The sequence below is a fragment of the Thermobia domestica genome, chromosome 13, assembly GCF_964235325.1.
Source record: "Thermobia domestica chromosome 13, izTheDome1.hap1.1, whole genome shotgun sequence".
Lineage (NCBI taxonomy): Eukaryota > Metazoa > Arthropoda > Insecta > Zygentoma > Lepismatidae > Thermobia > Thermobia domestica.
In genome coordinates, this window is record NC_137466.1 from 211,646,577 (window position 1) to 211,667,325 (window position 20,749).

General features: G+C 34.3%; 1 protein-coding gene across 4 annotated transcripts in view; it reads right to left on the reverse strand.

Moving 5' to 3' along the window:
- Positions 1-943: 943 nt before the first annotated feature.
- The window catches only part of LOC145668994 (glycosyltransferase 8 domain-containing protein 1-like), a 62,612-nt gene continuing 42,806 nt past the window's right edge, over positions 944-20,749 (reverse strand). For 3 of the 4 annotated variants that reach the window (XM_081737313.1, XM_081737314.1, XM_081737316.1), the window contains 3 exons: positions 19,679-19,946; positions 16,184-16,296; positions 944-10,513 (listed from right to left, as the gene is read on the reverse strand). In XM_081737313.1, the coding sequence (XP_081593439.1) occupies positions 10,341-10,513; positions 16,184-16,296; positions 19,679-19,946 (554 nt within the window). In that variant the 3' untranslated portion in view covers positions 944-10,340. The remainder of the gene's footprint in view (positions 10,514-16,183; positions 16,297-19,678; positions 19,947-20,749) is intronic. The other variant, XM_081737315.1, reaches the window with a different exon arrangement.

The following is a 20,749-nucleotide window of genomic DNA, read 5'->3' on the forward strand; positions in this document are numbered from 1 at the left end:
TGTTTCTATATTGTATGCTAATCTATTTTATATATATATATATATATATATTTATTTTAGTCTTTTATCAAATCATAACTGCACAATTTGTTCTACATAAAGGGTAATCTTTAAAATGTTGAATTATTTGTTTGCGCACATCGACAAACCGAGAAAATGTTGCAGCCCTGTGTTCTTTTCTATAACTTAAGATCATAGCGTATTTTCGAGTATGCATTATGTATATATTAACTATTTGTTACTTCAAAGTACTAATAATTTTAACTATGTGAAGGTAAATTTTAAAAAATCAGGTTCTGTAGTAGGAAACGTTTATAATGGTGCAGTTCCAACACTACTTGGAATTACTTATGGTTTGGATTCGGAGCTACTGAAATTATGTCACATAGACACCACGTTCTTTTTTATTCAGTTCATTCTTTTTTCACTCTGCTCTTTTCATGTCAGGATCTCTTTTTTTGTACGTTACTTTTATATAGTGTTATGTATTCCTGGTTTTACTCCTTTTATCTTCTTTCCGTTTTAATCCTTTTTACCTTGTCACTGAGGAAGGAACCAGCTGAGAGTTCCGAAACGTCAAAATTTTTAAATTTTTCAAGGGAGGATTCATTGGTAAGTAGCCAATTTTTTTTGTTAATTTTGAATATCCCCCCATGCGCCCATGTAATTATAATTATAATTAATGTTGCCTGTTTTCAAAAATGGCACCTCTTCAGTTTTAACGTTCTCTAATATCAAGAGAACATAATATAGCTTCCCTGCGGTAGGGAATCAAACCCTGGTTTCCAACCAACGACACTTAACTTATATGAACTATAAGAAATGTCACTGGATTCATAATTAAATTTGCTAACTTTTGTTCAGTATGCAGTCAAATAATTTTGAAAATACTTGTTTTCGAATGATTCATAAAAAAAAAAAAATAAATAAATAAAAACAAACATTTCTTTTCACCTTTTATTGAAAAAGAAAACGTGACAAAAAACACTTCCAAACACACAGATATATTTAATATAAGTTAACTTGTGAACATAGTAAATATAGCAAATCAGAACCAACAAGAACGTTCATTACATCATATCAGTGATCAATGGTGCTGCACATGCTAACTGCAAAAATATATATTTATCATTTTTCAATACGTATATAATACATATAACAATATTTTAACATGAGTATTTGGTCCTTTTCTTACTTTCTCAACACAATTTTGTATAAAATTATAAACTATACAAAAACACTCAAAATAATATACCTATGTAAACCAACAGAATAAACGAATACCAAATACTTACAACAGACTAATAGAATTTTTGAACTTATTAATTAAAAAAAAAATCTCTTAATTGTAGAAATTTTTACATGCTAATATTATATACGATTACCACAAATAAGGCAAACCATTTTGTATAAACCTGTTAGTCAAGACATTTTATAGGCTACATATAGTAGAGAAGGGGTTTTATGAATCTTACACCTTAAGTTTATTATTTTGTTAATGGAATAAAGAAAGAAGAAAATGCATAATTAAAGCTACTGTATTAGTCATAAATATTTTATTATTTTTTATTTATTTTAAATGTAAGAACTATAATCTGATTTTCGGAATTGATACGGGAGTAAGAGAAAGAAAGTATCCAGAAATATCAACTAGTTTAAAAACAATTGTCAGACATTATAAACGAAATTAGATGCCGTGTTCATATTATAAAAACTCTGTCCACAATTTCTCATGTCGAGCAATGCGATGACTAGATATTGTTAGAATTTGTCATTTACATTACTTTATAATAATATTATATGCTATTTTATTAACAATACAATAAATTAAAACAATATACACGAGGATGATTCAGAAGGTAATGTCTCCAAGCCCACTATTTGGTCAATAGCACTGCAAACATTCTGAACTGTTTATCATTAATACAATGACGTTCAAGCTACAGAATGTCATTTGTTTCACCTTCCTACCTCTTTTCGTTCCAGAGTAATAGAAAAATCCAGTGGTGACGTTCGGTTGAAACAGCGGGCTGTCATTGCATTTCTGACTGCGGAAGGTTGTGTGCCCAAGAACATTCATCGCCGACGACGAGTCGTGGATACATCATTGCGACCCGGAAACAAAGCATCAGTCCACACGTCTCATTGGTACTGCCACACGTCCTATCCTCCGCCAAAAAAATAAATTAAATTCAAAGTTGTCCCATCTGCTGGCAAAGTGTTCTTGATATTCTGTCTCATCCGGCCTGTAGACCGGATCTTGTGGCCTGGGACTTTTGGCTCTTCCACAAACTTAAGGATCATCTCAAGGGCCAACGCTACAATTGTGACGCGTAAGTGGAAGCAGCATTTCGGCAATGGTGTCTCCAGCAGCCACCACAATTCTTCGATGGCGGCATGAAAACCCTTGTTTCGCGTTGCCGCAAGTGTGTTTGTTGGCCGTAATGGGGGCTATGTTGAAAAATAATGCCACCATTTGCAGCTGACATTGCAAACTTTCCACTGATACCTGTATCGGTGCTATCTGTCAAACACAAATATAGGTATCACCTTGGAGCCATTACTTTCTGAATGACCCTCATATATATTTAAAGTAGAGTAATTATTGCAGCAATCAGAGACTGACACAGAAAAATGTAACTATTTAATTAAGGCTGTAACTATGCATGTTATGCTGAAAATAGCCATTGATTTCTATGAAAAGTACTGTTCTTTCTGTGTTACAAGAAAACTAGAAACAAAAACAATAATATTCCTGTACATATGAAGAATACGCAGGATACAGCGTTTCCAAGTTATCAGCCTTAAATAATTATATTGACAAGCGTAAGCGACGTTAGGCTTAACATACCAATTTCTTAAGCCTGTATTTGGCCTTGTTCCTCACACGCAACATCGCTTTCTATTGCATTGTACGCATGGAGGATAACTTCAGTAATTGTTTAATTGGTATTATTGCTTTCATACCATGTTTATATACAAAATTTGCGGATCATTTGCTTTAATCTTCGTCAACAGAGGGCAGTCAAATTCACAACTGCAAAACTTTACTTCCCCAATTCCGGGAAACTTTGTTTTATTTGTGGTTTCTAAGTCTGTAGGAAAATATTTTTAAAAAAGAAAAGAAAAAAAAAACTGCTGCTAATTACTTCTTCTGAGAAGTACCATGTTTACTTGCGTAATAGTCGCATTTTTGTACCAATTTTTTTAATGCGAAAATCCAACTGCGACTATTACACCAGGAAACCTGCCATTCAATTATTGCTATAATCAAAACAATTACGAATTTTGATATATATAACATTGTGTCAACATAAAATGCAGGGTGGAAGTTGGTTGCTTGATCTCTGTTGACAGATGGGCCACGATATTACATATCAGTAAATACTAAAAGTCCTTTTGCTCGGATTCGCGTAAGATAAGCAATTTCGATGGAAGTCTCGTTCATAAAGACAAAAATCCCATAGACTGCGACTTTTATGCGGGGAATTTTTTTTGAGAATGTGTTTACTTAGATTTAAGGTGCGACTATTATGCGAAGGCAACTATTACACGAGTAAACATGGTAGTCCTAATTATAATCGACAATATTGCGACCAATGTTTCTTACAAATAAATATAATGTATTTTGTATTTAAAAAAAACTTTAAAAATTACGAAATCATGGTCAGGAAGACGTTTCAACTATAACAACGAACCTAAACATTTTAATGCAACTTTCTTAGTGTTTGCCAATTAAAGGGTTAAGATTGAATAAAAAAAAAATAAAAAATAAAATAAAATAAATAAAAAAAACTCAAGTACTCATATTAGTGTCTAATAATACATGAATTTCAGTTCTAGTTCAGTTCTTTTTAATCGAATACTTTCCCTTTACCCAACAATTCACAGAATTTCACTCTAAACAGGAGAATATTTAAATACTATTACAAATAGGTATCGTTTGCACAAACGGAACTACACAAAATATATAAAACAGAATTTTTGTACTTTAACAAAACTGTTGTAAAAACACATAATGGGTTTGTGTTTCACATACAGTCAATCCACACATTTTCGGTTTATTTTTCTTTCTTTTACTACTATTAAATATAAGTTAGGTATTATTACTAAATCAATATCAGAGATAGTTTTTAATAAGTTTTACAAATTTTCTTTTTGTCTATTTCAAATTGTACTTAGTCAATACTTAAATAAAATAACTAACTAATCTATAGAAGAATCTCTATCTAAAATTTGTTCAAAAAATTTTCTAAATTCTACATTCAAAATATTTAACGTTTAGAAACAGAATTCAGAATGAATTCACATTATTTTTATCTGCGTTCTTCATTATCTTATCTACAGAAAGCAAAGATAAAAATCAACCCACTTGGCATAACAGCCCACTTGAGGGCTTGAGCCGCTCCAACGCCATCTGTTAGCGACTGGCTAAACTACGTCCAGCCTAGCGACGAGCACCTGGTTAGGAGCTTTCTAGACCTAATGGCCGTCACGTCTTTCATTCACGTAACTCCCCAGTTTGCCTCACGACGCTAGGTGGACGCCGAAAATTGGGAAGCACCGACCGGGGGGGAATCGAACCGGAGACCACGTGGACGTGAGTCCAACGCTGTAACCACTAGACTAAAGCAAGGATAAACTAATATTATTAAATTGAAGCTTATAAACTAGAAAATTTTACATGCAAGAAATGAAACGGATTTGATTGTTACAGTATTACTTTCTGCTACTTTCCTACACTAGTCTTATAGTATTTGAATTAGTAATGCGAGAATTCTGATAACTTTTATCCGACATTTCAAAGAAGAATCCGAACATTTCAGAACATTTTTTTTTTTTCTTAATTTACTATTCATTAAGTCTGCACTTTTACAAACTTATTGTTTCATTAGTTTTATCCTTCAAACTAAACTCTCTAACTTCAGCCTGGCTACGATGTAACATGATCACGCCACCTATATGGGTACTCCATAACTATTTTACATTCTTATATTCCTCTCCCTGATAAAGTATTTACCGAAAACGCTGATAGCTAATGTTTTTATGTAATAGCGGAAAACGAAAAGGACTTACAGAAAGCACTTTTAAACTTGAGCAACCAACTAGAAAAAATATGCAAAAGTAAGATAAATAAGAAGAAAACCAAAGGGATATAGTGCACAAGAGCAGGACAGGAAGGGACAAACGTATGGCTAGAAGCAGAGAAAATCGAAGACGTTAAGACGTTCTACTATTTAGGAAGTCTAATATCCTCGGACGGAAGAAGTGAAAAAGACCTAAGTTCAAGAATAGCGCAGGCTAAACAAGCATTCATTAAGAAAAAAAAGGACTGCTAACGTCAAGAAATATGTCGCTGGACATTCGAAAACGATTTATTAAGACTATGGTATGGAGCATGGCCATTTATGGATCACAAATGTGCACATTGAGAAAAGCTGAAATATCAAGCTGGAAGCATTTTAAATGTAGTGTTTTTAGTGCAGAATGCTGAATCGAAAGGAAAAGAAATGAAAACTACTAAAGGAAGCTAATGAAAGACGACAGATCATGAAGATAATAGGAAAAAGAAGAAACAGCATGCTTGGCCATCTTATTCGGCACTCCGATTGGATCAGCGTGTTGATAGAGAGAAAGACAGAAGAAAAATCAGGAAAAAGAAGACCACGGATAGAATATCTAGATGCAGTTACGAAGAAGATACATTATCAAAGTATAAAACAGTTCTCCCAAGGGAAAGGAAAGCTCTAAAATGTCCATGTTGCCTACCAACCTATGATTGTGGTGAACAAGAAGACGTAATTTTTCACCTTCACTGCGTACTAATAAAAGGTAACTCTAAATTTCCTATGCTTTATTTTTTAACCACCATAATATTTTAGCTTTTTTTTTTGTTTGTTTGTTTGTTGGTATTATTTTGGTCTGAAAAAAGTTTAATCAATGCGAACAATTTGAAAACAAAATGAAATCAAATCTTACAGTTTTAGTCCTACAGCATGTCGTATAGGCTAAAGGAGACGACGATGATGAGAATGAATCACATGGTGGAATCAAGAAAGTGGAAGATAACGGGAGAACCCTGAGAAAGCCTACAGACACGGCGTTAGTTCACTACAAAGCTCACGTACCAGAGGTGCCACTGACCCACCGGCGCCCCGACAATTTGAAAGAAAATCTGGGCCGGATTTTCCCAATAAGCTACTCATATTTGGAGCTAGAGTGGCATTTCGAGTCTTTTTCTTCCTTGTCCTTTTCTAAGCGTTTACCTCTGGTGCCTGGGTTCCTGGTTTCCATCTCAGCTCGCGCCAAGTAAGCTTTGTGCTGGACAAACATCGTGTGTGTGGGTTTTCTCGGAGTTCTCTCATTTCTTCCCACTTTTCTATCCTTTCAGAAAAATTTCTTCCGCCTTCTAGTGTAAAAGGATATCAAATTAACTGGATCTGAGTTTACGAAGAAAAAATTTAAGTAACTGTTAGAAAGTCTTTTCCTGTTTCTGTATGAACATTGTTTTTTCTTTTTTCTTTTCTTTTCTTTTTATTCAAAATCAAATGCAAAAAATTATGGACTTGTATCAAAACATACTTCTAAAAGTACTATTTAAAACGGATACTGTTGCATGAAAATTGAAACCTGAAATAATCCATAATATTCATGGAATCTTACATTTTAGTAAAGTCACCGTTATTTCATGGCCCATGGGAGTGTATGTACACAATCGGTATAACCTACTATCATTTGATGTATTTCACACTTCTCACTTAAAACCTGTAGCACAAGAAAACATCCACAACAAAAGATAAATATTTTCTGGCTACTTGTTGGAGATATGCACGGCTAAAAGTACTTAACAAGTTCTGCGTGTAACTGATATTTAAAACAACACTCCGTGAGTCAACAAACATTCAAATAATTTAATATATTATTGTCTTCTCTAATATCTATGAAAGAGACACTCTACGTCTACAGATACTAGTTCACTCTACGCGTAGTTTCAAGCAATGAAAAACCTCCTTTGAAAAACACGATCGACAAGTTGTATTATATATGTACAATACAAGTTTTACAAAATATAAGTTCTAAACAAATTTCACACAACACATCTTTTATCAGAAACTAATAAATAAAGAACTTAAAACGAAAGTAAATTTTAATACAGCGTTCAATACTTTTGGAGTCACAATTCAGGAGCTACGCTTAGAAGAGGCAAAGTAAGATAATTATTTATCTAGAATTCTGGTTTATTCTTCTTACATTGACAGCTAATTTATTTATAGAATTATTATTATATTAAAATTTACAACAAAAATTCTTTAACCATGTCTTCGCTATACATGTTGAGGGTATACAAGATAATAAAACAAACCCATTTTATCCTATGATATGTGAGTAAATGCGATTTCTTTTTTCAATATTTCGGCAGAAAATCGTCAATCTTGATCACATCCATTTAAGTTGTGACCAAGGCTCACGAATTTTATCCGAAATATTCAGGAAATACCATATATTCATCAGAAGATATAGTTCGGTCAAAATACTTCTAACTAATATTAAATAAAACATGCACCTTTATTCACTGTCTGTGCCGTGTCATATATACACATATATATACAAGGGTGTTACAGGGTTGTCGCAACATTTTGGGAAAAGATTCCTGACATCAAAATAATAAAAAAAATCATATGGACCTGTAGTCGGAAGTGCGTGTTTTTGTAGTTATAAGGTATCGAAAACGTTAAAAAATGAACTTTAAAGGTCCATAGTTCCACTACTATAGGACCGACCGTAGTAGGGTCAAGTCATCCCTGAGGAACTAATATGAGACCTATCCAAATATCGATCTTTTACAACCTCCGGTACTTGCACAATCATTTATAGAGAGGCCGTTTGGGAGTAATTGAACACTCTCCACCTTCCTCTCTAAAAATTGGTGCGCACGTACTGGAGCATTCTTAAACATGGATATTTGGATAATTCACATATCAGTTTCTCAGTGATGTCTTGACTCGACTACAATATCCTATGAACTTTTAAAGTCCACTTAATTCACGTTTTCGGCATCCTATAACTCCGAAACTATCCACTTTTGAGCACAGGTCCATTAGAACTTTTTTTCTTATTTTGATGTAAGGAATCGGTTCCCAAAATATGGTGACACATTTTTGTAACACCCTGTATATAGGGTGTGTGTGGGGGGGGGGGAAACACTGAATTTCAAGAAGTAATCTTTTATATCGATGAAAGACAACTACTACTAAATAATAATAATAATAATAATAATAATAATAATAATAATAATAATAATAATAATAATAATAATAATATAATAAAAGTACAACATAAACATGATCCAAAAAACCCTTCTTTCAGAACTATAAGTTGTCAAAAGTTGAAAAAAATTATACTTTTAAACAACCTAGCTGGAAAATTATGGACCTAGCTAATTCGGTTTGATGAATAACCAGGCACTGGCAAAAATTTATTTAAGCATTCACGCTTGCGAATTGTGGCATACTTCACAATACATTTTATAAGACTACAGTTTAGCAGCTACTGAAAATCCTTCTGATACCCAGCCATATTTTCTAAAAGGGTTGTGTGGGTGAGGTAAAGTTCAAACAATGCATATTTAGACAAAATTTGTACTATCATAGTACCTGTATTATTGGTCGAACCTCTTGATAACTCTCTTTTTCTCTTATTTTTCTATTTTTGCTGTTACACTTGATCCATCTCCATGTTTTTTCGTTCTTCTCTGCTCTCCTTCCCCGAAAATTTCTCTTTCTCCCTCCTATGGTTCCTTTTCATTTTGTTTGTAATAACTAGCCTTTCTTTCGTTTTTATTATTAAAATACGAAAACTTAAAAAAAATATTTTTTATTATTAAAACAATGACGAAAAGAAAAAAGAGGGAAGACAGAATGTAAAGAAAGAAAGATGAAAAAGGGAGAAATCTAACGATCACATAAATATATACAGGATATTTCAGAAGTCCCTTACCATCCCTTTTAAATCCGTATGGATGTATTTGTATTGAACTTGATGTAGGAAGTACACAATAGGGCCAGGGGCACGTCTTTTGGGTGATGGTTCGCGGACGGCCACCATCTTGAATTTCAATTCTTTATTTCAAACGATAGGCGAGTCACGTGAAACATGACCTTAGGCTAGAATTTGCTCAGGATGTCAAATCTGAAATCAGATTTTATATATCTTTATCTGGTGAGAAGTTATTGATAACTCAATTCTTCTTTTTGCAGGTGGTGAACTATGCCGTGAAATACTGAGGAACGCATCCAGATATCGTCAAACTGAAAGATCTGGTGCAGTAGCAGCCAGTTTCAATCAGTGTCATCCACAACGTCACCCTGTGTCACATGTGCAACACATTGTGTAACAGGTAAACATCAACTGTCGTTGTTCATAAAGATACATGAAATCTGATTTCAGATTTGACATCCTGAGCAAATTTTGTATCACATGACCCACCTATCGTTTGAAATAAAAAAAAATGAAATTCAAGATGGCGGCCGTCCGCGAACCATCATCCAAAGGTGTGCTCCTAGCCCTATTGTACATTTCGTACATCAAGTTCAATACAAATACATCCGTACGGATTTTAAAATGGGCGGTAAAGGACTTTAGAAACACCCTGTATATATAAAAGGATGATTTGAATTCTTTGTTATCTTCACATCTTATACTTTGCCTCTTCATTATATAACCCTGAATTTGGATTCTTGATGCTGATCTGTCATTGATTTAAGTATTAATATTTAAAATTCGATTATTGAGATTCAATTCGACTATTTTTTAAGTTTTCTATGACGTAAGTCATAATTAGAAAGAGAAATTAAAAATAAAAAAAAGGTTACAAACAGTTTCAAAGCAAAGACAGCGACCATTTTAAACATGGTCTTCCAGTACATTTACCTTGGAACAGATAAAAACCAACTTTGTTACTATACAATGTATATATCAGTATTATATTTACAGGTATGTACACACCATTTGCTCTAATTGTGACTAACATAAAGAGAACACTTCTATAAAGCTTACATACATATATTTGTACTACAGTAAATTGAAAAAATGGCACTAGTACATTTTCTTGCAATATTGTAGAACTAAATATAAATTACTTTCAAACTCAAGGGTCATGCACAATATATACTAAAATTAAATACTATACATAACATAGGACTATATTTACCGAGCTGGTGTGTACTGTCAACATTTCGTAAAATCTGATTTTTTTTTTCATCTACAGTATCTCCTCTCCTAATCATTTGTTTATTTGAGATTTCCCATTTTACTGGCCTTGTTCATGATATATTTGAAGTTCAACTTCTTTTTCTAATAGGCCTAAACCTTGAAAGGGGGTCCGGGATGTAATATTTGTCCCAAAGATCTACAAACGATGACTGCCGACCCCATGGTTTGAAATGACCGCTCCAATGTAGCAAGTTGGCTTTGTCCAGAAATTGCTTTGAATAGCGGCTTCCTGTCGTTACACCTGTTTCAAACAAGAAAACACAAACAATATATTTACACCTAGGTATATATATGTATATATATATATATATATATATATATATATATATATATATATATATATATATATATACAGTGGTGGATCCAGGATATGATCAAGGGAGGGACTAAACCATAGTTTGCAGTTTTATCCAGTGTAAAGCAGGATTGATGCCCATTTTATCCAGTGTATACTTGAGCGTCAAGGGGGCGCTATAGCCCCTATAGCCCCCCTTGGATCCGCCTCTATGTATATATATATATATATATATAGGGTAACCCATAAGTAGGTATACAACCCTGCACTGATCAAGTACAATATTCTATCTTATGAGTTTATTTCCTTCGGCTGTTCCGGACTTAAGGTATAAGTAAAATAACATTAAGAACGAATAATAAAGAAATTTTAGTAACAATAAGAAATTATACGAAATACAGTGAAAAGATCAGTACAGGACTGTATACCTACTTTTGGTTCACCCTGTATATATATATTCGGGTGTTCTAAAAATGGCGCCCACGGGCCACAGAACATTATTCTACAAGTCAAAATAAAGCAATAGAGATAGATAGATAGATATAGATATATTTGTATACCTTCGAGTTCTCGTCTGAAGGCACAAATTGCACTACGTGGCAACGTCACAAATAAGGAACTACAGATCAGATATACCACCTACCACATAGTTACATCAATTCTTTCAAAATGGCAGCTAAAGTCGATACTGATTGACACTAGCATCCCTTATTAGTGTAGCAATCGATTCAACTGCTTGCTGTATTCGTAGAGTAATGCCAATGGCTCGAAGTTAGTCTGCGACGTTGCCACATTGTGAAATTTTGATTCCCCATGGCAGCTGAATGAGGCCCCGGAGGGCGTTTCATCATATAACATTTTCGCTTTATTTTGGCCTGTAGAATAGTACTGTGTGGTCCGTAGGCGCCATTTTTAGAACACCCGATATATATATATATATATCAACTACACATTTGATATTAAAAATATTGGATCAAAACCATGTAACCAAAATATTTTTCACTCGTCCGTAAGTTTTAACTACAGCTTGTAGTCATCTTCGGTACGACTTTATTAACGAATTCTTATGTTGCTTTGTAGACTCACAGTATCACTAACACTCTCGTATCTTAGAAAAAGTTATTATTATTATACTTCGTTACATTCAACATAACCCTGAATTACTTTAAAATAATCCACTTGAAGGTTTAATGTCCTTACCCATCACTATAATTTGTTGCTTCTTGTCATGGCTTTGGTTGAAACTCGTGGCTGAAGAACCACTTTTTGGAATCTGTCTCTAAATCTAATGGTTTACCTGGGCTAATTTTGAAGGAAAAAAAAAAAAGGTTCTGTTTTTGTGGACAGATGTCTGATATTACATCATTATTTATTAGAAAATGGAATACAGAACGTTTTAATGGGAAAAAGAGAGAAATCTTTAAAGTCAATGTTTTAAGAATAACGTGGAAGGTGTTGTCAATGCAATCATTTGTAAAGGATACCGAAAATCAAAAGGAACACAACGAAGGTAGGCGATAAAAATTATAGGAAAAAATTTCCTGACTCCTGGTGGAAAAACAACTCCAAAAAAAATATGACAACGGTGTATGTAAGTCATACATTTATCTCTAATCAACTAGTAAAATGAATAATATAGAAACAAATACAACATATTTTATTCTGAAATTACATACACTTATAAAAATTTCTGTACAAAGTAAGGTATTAAACATCTTCCGTGAAACTTGAATCTGCAACTTTAGTAGCAAGGTGAAAGTTTCGTCACAGATGAAAGGAAAAAGTCAGTGAGACACTCACCGAAAAAGGGTGGATGTGTGTTTATAGAACTGGCTGTTCTATATTAACGACATATCTTTAGAAAAAAATTCCACCGTATTGTGTGATTCATTTCACTTCTCCAAACGCTTTATATCCTCGCCAATATTGCTCTATATTCTTTTAGTATCTTAGATTCACGATCGTTCAGAATGGTCTTTATTTTCCTGTCTTCAGCTTCTTTTCGTTTGTATCCTCTTTCACTCGTCGCTGATTTATTGCTTCTGCAGAAGAAGTACGAGCATTTCGTGCATAGAGAATCATGGATTTCCTTATGAATAGTTTCTCAAGCTCACCCCAAGAAGCTACTGAATCGTATACAGGAGCCGCAGTAGCTCAATGGTAAAGCGTTCACCTCTGGTACGTGGGGTTCCTGATTCGATGCTCGCTCACGGCAAGTGAACTTTGTGGTGGACAAATATCGTGCGCGTGGGTTTTCCCCGTGGTTCTCCCGTTTTCTTCATTCCACCATTTCATGCATTTCTCATTATCACCGTCTCTTTTAGCCTAGCCGTCATAACCATTGGACGTAAAACTCCATTGAATTGTATACAAAACTGAGTGCTACTAAAGTTTTTTTTTTTTTTTTTTTTTTTTTTTTTAATTATCTGCTTCTACACATTGTGCATTGATTAAGAGTCCTCTTTCTAGATTTGAATTTTCATAAGAGAAAATCAAGACCATTTTAAAATATCTCAAATCATTTTCCTCTGAAGCATCCAAATTTTTTAGCCAAAAGTCATCCAAACACTGACCAGTTCTAGAATACACTGACTCGTAATTGTTTTATAAGTTTCGATTCGAACAAAACACTTTACACTGCCTCACAACACCATCTACTCTATTCTCATCTAACTATTTTCTGCTGGTTAGGTTAAAAGAGACTTCATCAGATTCAACATCAGACGCCGCAGAAACATTAAGATCCAACAACGAAAGAGCTCTAGTCAATTCATAATTTAAAGGTGACTTCTCCAAAAATTTGAGAACAAATTTCTGTAGACACTTTCTGCAATTTCGGCGAAAACTTCAAGATGTTCAAATGCGTCATTGGTTGACATTTTTTTTAAAAAGAAGTATGTGTACCAAAACTAATGTCAACGTTTTTCACAGGAAGAAAATTTTCCTCATTTTCCATAATTCGTATACATGGACTTAAAGAAGTAAAAATTTCTGGTTTTTCAAAAGAACTCAAAATGTCTGGTTTTTCAACTAATTTTGCATCACTTTCTTCATCACGCCCGAGAAAGTATTGTAAAAAAAAAATAGACTGAGAGGAGAACCAGTCTGAAATTCAGTAAAGAAAGGTTCTACTTCTGAAGCAAGTGCTTTACAAAATGTACGTTTAGGAACAGGAATTTCATCTTTTTCCAGCATACCTGACATGATCTCATAGCTCTAAGTGCATGGAACTTTCTTATCTTTCCTGACCTTTAATATACAATTGAAGATACTAAAAATGTCAAGGTTCGCTCGGAAACACTACTATTTTCAAGCCAACACAGAACACAACTTCACTGGAAAATTTTCTGAGTCTTTATTGGAGAATATTCGGCACGGCGTGCTGGAACATCATTAAATAAGTTACGCAGAGATCTTAGAAATTCAATTATTCTCCAGTTCGTTACCTTAATTACAGCCTTAAATTCTCCACGCAAGGTAAGTAATCCACAGCTTTCTATGTCAAGTATTATTATAGGTTCATTTGGTGACGTCTTGATGTCTGATTTGAAGATATGCGAAAAGGCAAAATTTACATAAAGGCTTTCCAGTGAAATCTATATATATATATTTTTTTTTTAAATTTTTTTTTTTCTTTTTCACTGCGAATTGCTAAGCAAATAAATACGATCTTTGTTACGTACTTTTGGAGACGGGTGCTAGCAGAGGTATTCCCATGAGATTACACTGTCCAACCTCCAGAACAGTTTTTGCGCCTCCTTCATAAGCTACATTCCATTTACAAAATGTTCTTTCCACGCCTTGTCTGAAAAAAAAATCTTGTTTCATAGAACTTTGAATATACTGTACTGGAAAACGCTTACAAACTTGAGAGGAAGACCAAAACTTTATTTGAAATCATGTACCGTAAATATTGTTCGCAAATTGCTGCATTATTATTAATGTCACAATAATTTTTAAATAAGAATAAACAATAATTTTGAGACGAATCATCATAATTAGATATTTACAAAAGTATAATTATTGTATTCTAAACACAAAGTAGAAAATGCACTTTGGAACCTATAGGCGTATCCCATATTTAAAGATCAAGAGTCTGATGAAAGTAGTCCGGCTATCCATTGAGTACTGACATAACGCATACGCTGATGTGGAACTTTATAAGCCATTTTCGTAAACTCATAAACACTTCCGAAATAAATCTCTTTGCAAATTAAAATATACAACAGTAAATACTCAAAAATTCACATAAGAGTAACGGTATTCCAAAGTCGTTTGATTTGTGTTATCACCTACCCTCAGTTAAAGCAGAACAGGAAACTCCGATAATATCGAAACTAGTGGGAACGAAAAAGAAAAAAGCTTGGAATTATGCGTGTGTCGAAAATAAATTTACGATTCAATTACAGTGTGTAGATGATTTCCCAACATGATATTCTACTGCACAAGCAAAAGCAAAAGATAATGCGTACAACTACAAAACATAAGTTTGTTATACGTATCCTTAGTGGAAAACAGGTAAGTTTCTAAGTCTGAATTTCCTAATTTAAAAAAAAAAAATCATTCAAACATTATATGAAATTGTTTTAAACTTTTCATTTTAAATGCTTTTAAGATTTCATTCTCACTAAATGGATATTCCCTGACTTGTCAAATTCCCTTACCTTTCTCGTTTTTTAGGTTTGTCGCCACCCTGACAACAGAGAAGTATTTTCTAATGATTTCTTTTCTAAGATCAACAGAGGTTACATTTATGATCGCAGATTCCAAAAAGTTATTTCTACTTTGAATAATAATCATAAGAACAAGAAGAAGAAGAAAATTGTGCTTTGCTTAGAGGCTAGAAGAAGAAGAAAACTGTGCTTTGCTTAGAGGCTGTGAGTTATTTCTATTTTGAATTACTAAACAAAAAGTTAACATGAATCAGACAGATGCTGGAAAAGCTAAAAATGTCACTATTCCCTGTTTTCAGGTTTTTTTCTTTCTTAATGTCGCATTCTGGCCAGAGTCCAGAGGTTTTTACAGGAAATTTTCCGCTAAGTGACACCCAGCTTTAAAGTGCACAATAAGATGTGAATAATGACATTTCTCCCAGTATAATCAAACCAGAAAAATTAGTGTTGCCACAAAGTTTTAATATTTTCCTATATACACTATGGCGCTGGAGGCCGCGGTGGCTTAGTGGTAGAGCACTCACTTCTGGTGCGTGGGATCTCTGTTTGATATCAGCTCCCGTCAAGTAGACTTTGTGATAGACAAATATAGTTTGTGTGGATTTTATTCCCGTTTTCTCCTAATTTCTTTTTTCCATCAACAATGCGGCTAGATTCGAAGAACTTTGAGCTCCATCGTGGCTGGCTAAATAATTACAGTACTATTTTTGGTGCGGGAGACAGTATTCGATTCCTGCTGGGAATACATACGGCTCGGACACCGTCTTAAAATTGTAGATACATGTCTCAAATGGCCTCGTTGTTGAAATGACCTTAAACTTTAAAAATAAATAAATCAATAACAATACTTTGATACTTCTTGCTACATCAATTAAATTGAAAAATGATATTTACACTATTTTATAATGGACTGTCACTTTCTAAATACCGTGCGTATCTTTACCTAAATGTCTGACGTTCCACAGAGGATTCATTGGCGACACTTTGCGGTAAAATTCAATCAACATAGCTGCTTCGGTCTCATCAGTCCCTGGCTGAATACCGATAATTGTCTCCCTGTTGAAAGAAGAAGGAATTTTACAACAGCTGTTATATTTACCAAGTAAAAAAATAGATTCGCATAAGTGCAGGAGTTCTATAATTAATCATATACATTTCAGGATATTTATTACAAGCCCTAATAATATAATGCTTATGAGAGACTAAAGTCCATTTGACACAACTTGTCCCTTCTGACAGTTGCTTTCCTCTTTTTTTTCTTCTCACATGTGGTCACGACAATCAGACAACAAGAACTGTTTCTATGGCAACAGCACATACAGCCAATTATAGTGGCTCATTTCTCTCGTTCTGCAATGGTAAACATTCCACCCTTTACGCACGTTGTCAATTTGAATATAAAAATGAAATTAAATGAAATCTTGGAGTTTTACGTCCCACGATTATGCCGGTTAGGCTAAAGGAGACGGTGATGATGAGTAATGAATGAAATGGTGGAATGAAGAAAGTGGGAGGAAACGGGAGAACCCCGAGAAAATCCACGCACACGGTGTTTGTCCACCACAAAGTTCACTTGGCGGGGGCTGGGATCGAACCCGGGACCCCAAGTACCAGAGGTGAACGCTCAACCACTGAGCCACCGCGGCCCTCAATATAAAAAATGCACATTGTTTTAGCCGAATGTCAATTTAAGTAGTGGACCTGCTGGTTATTGAAAGCATTCTTTTTAGTTCTCTTTTGTGTCATTTAATTTTATAAAACTGAGATTTACTTGCAGTGAATAATTTGGTGTTTCAATATCCGACGCAAAAGCTGGCAACACAGCATTGAGCATCACGTGGGCGCAGTGAGCTGTCAAAGAGGACAAGTAGTATCAACTGCAATATAGTGACAATATTATGTACTTGAAACGAGGGTTTCGTACTGCGTCGTATCTGGACATCCGTCGGACCTATTTGTATGGTCTTCTGTTGCAGAACTTCTAGTTGGCATATGTGTTTAGATGTGGGCGGTTCCCCATAACTTCAATTTAATCCCATAACTTCATCGTCAAAGAATCTCATAACCCTCAAGCTTCCCTGACAGCGTGAAAATTCAAAGTGAAAACAATCATAATATTTGATTAGCACAATGTTCTCAGATGGAAAAGGAGTAAAAGAAGTTACAATTAGGATTGTTCACGCAAATTTGGCATCCAACAGAAAGAAAAGACCACTGACATCAAAGAAGGTTAACAGCAGCAAGAAAGAAAAAAAATATATATATATATATTAATAGCTCTGTATGGAGTGTTGCTCAGTATAGATCAGAAACATTACATTTCGTCTGATTGAAATCCAACCTTCTTCTCAACACTGAAGCTAAATAAAACGGGACTTACGATACTGGATTTGAAGGACTACTTGGATTTTTATGCAAGACTTAATCTTCAGCAGGGACAGAAACCAAGATAACGCGCAAAGAAACCACATACATTAGCCATGAAGACACTTCGAACACTAAAAATAAAACTTGTGTATCTGAGATGTGGTAGAGAACAATATTCCATGTATTGTGAACAGAAAAGAAATGTAAGAGACATGTTAAAAGAAGCTAATGACAATACGATGCGATTAAAAACGAAAGTCCATTCAACTGGCCACTCAAAATGGATTAGCACTGCTGAAAGAAAAGGAGGAAATGGTGAAGGAAGACCGACGATCGAATAAAAAGTTGATACCACAGAAGGATGGCACATTAAAGCGTTAAATATAAATATATAATACTAATAATATTTTTTTTTTGTGTCTTTATCCACGTTTCTTAAGAACAGATATTTGTAAATAATGATTCGCTGTACCTTAACAGACTAATCGGCCTTTCTCTTGCAGCAACATTTTGCGAATTTGACATGTTCGTATCTGTTAGTGGGATTAGGGGATTTTTTTTTTTTTTTTTTAGACAGATGTGAAATATCGATCTGTGAGAATAGGAATAGAAGATTCTATTATGTAATGAATCTATGAACTAATTAAGATTATTATGTACTTAGACAGAGAGATGAGGAACTAGATTCTAAGATTCAAAGACAAGTATAATTTTGAGATTAGCAGATGATAAAGAGAATACAGTATATGTCATACACATTCTTACAGTGTTCTAGTTGCTAACTAGTGCGATACTTAATTTTAAAATAATAAGTGGGAGCTAACATACCTGTACTCTAAGACAATGCCTTGTATTAACAGCAAATATGACAACATATATAGCAATAAATAGCATTTTATCCAGAGAAATACCGGTATCTTCATTACATTTCTCGATTCACTGAAAATCTTATCCTAAGAAGTATGTATCTTCTGACAAAACTTATGAAAAAAGCTTACACTTGAAAGAAAATTAGCGTAAAGAAATCTATAGAATTCACTTACAACCTCGATATGTCAGACTAGCTAATTAATAAACACAAATTATTATTTTTAAGTGCACCTCAATAACAACTTTCCACACAACAAACTATCAATTATGTACAATATCAGTTGATTAAAATTCACTGATAGATATTCTCACTTCTAAAATAATAAAGAATGCCATTGTTATTCTCTGTGCTAACTTATTTACACATCATAGCTGCCATAAATTAATTTATTCGCTGATTTTATATGTAGTACATTTTTTAAATTTCAATACAATATGGTAATTACAAATACGAGGCGCATTCAGAAAGTAATCTCCGACTGGTCATTGTGCGTGAAGTAGTGGGAGAAGCGTTACCATCTTTGCACAGACATGCACGGTAGATTAGTCTACATCCATCCGTGGTAGAGTGAAGGTTGTCTGATTACTAGTTTCACTTTTGCAGCGTCTCAAAATGTGTGATGCAAGAGAAAACCCCGCCAAGTGCGAGTTGCGAGCTGTTATACGTTTTCTTACGGCAACACAATATTTGGCAGCAGCTATTGATCAGGAACTTTGTGCCGTGTATGGACCATGTGTGATGAGTGAAGGAGTTGTTCGTGAATGGGTTCGTTCATTTAAAAGTGGACGAACAAACATTCATAACCTCACTCTGCTCGGGTAACCAAGGACCTTCTGGGCCAGTTTAAATGAGGCATTTTTAATCATCCGCTCTACAGCCTAGATTTGGCACCAAGCGATTATCATCTCGTCATGCATATGAAGCAATGGCTTGGATCTCAGCGCTTTGTTAAGATGAGGAACTGAAAGATTCGGTCACAGGCTTGTTCAAAGCTCAGGCGGAAGATACTTACGCTGATAGAATTTCTAACCTAGTGCAGAGATATGATAAATGCTTGAATGTTTACGGAAACTATGTTAAAAGATAGAGCAAAGAAGTAATTTTCAGATGTATATAATAAATTCATCTTATTTATTTCTTTTTTTAACCAATCGTAGGTTACTTTCCGAATGGCCCTCGTATTTTATTGTCTTTTCCCACCTTTCATTGACGTTGATCCAATGCTCTAATCTCTCACTCAAATTTTTCTTCTTCCACAGAGTGATGTTAGTTAGGAACACACCAGTATTAAAAGGACACGCACCAGGATCCAGTTTCAACTTCGATACCTGAGAATTTTGCATATTAACATGAGTTGCATAGCGAGCTATACCTAAGCCAAATCTTTTCGACGTTGAGCTGCAGTCCTCAGAAAACGCTCCATAATGGCCTCGCAAGATAGGTGTTTGATATAGCTCCCAAATGTTTCCTACAAACATATAAACCATGGTATTTAGATCAGTGACACTGACCAATTTATATGCACATACACATTGTATTACAACCAGCTAGTAACATGACTGTCAAAACCATTTATATATATACAGGGTGGTAGGTAACTCCACTGACAAACTTTGGGAGGCGATTCCTTATACGAAACGAAAGGAAAAAGTTCTAATAAACATGGGCCGAAAAATGCCTCCTTTCAGAGTTATGATCCATTGAAAATTCGAAAAATCATTTTTCAAAACTTCCTAACTTAGAAACTATAAGACCTATCCCAAGCGGTTTAAGGAATTACACAGGAACTAGTATGTTCTCTATCTAAATATTCATGTTTCAGAATTCACCGGTACCAGCGAAACGAACGCACCATTAGTACTTAAAGGAGTATCCCTATACTTCAACTTCCTTTTCACAGTTCCTTTCACCGATAACGGAAGATGGTAAAACATGGAATCACCTACGAAACGTTGGCGGTGTTGTTTTGAAACACCCTGTATATATATATTATAGTGCTACACTAAAATAATGTATACGTACGTGTTACAATATGTAATAACTGTTAAGTTTTATGTACTTATGACGAGCTTTTCTATTGGCTCTTCTGTCTCTGTCTCTATTCTACCTTGCTTCGATAACAATACATTGTAACCTGCTCTTTTCAAAGACGCCACAGAGCTTGACTCACGTATTAAGGTTGACAAAGCATTCCAATCACGACAAGTGGAAATTATGTATGATTTCGAGAGAAAGGAATTGCAAACTGGCCGTTAAAACGTGATCTTGTTT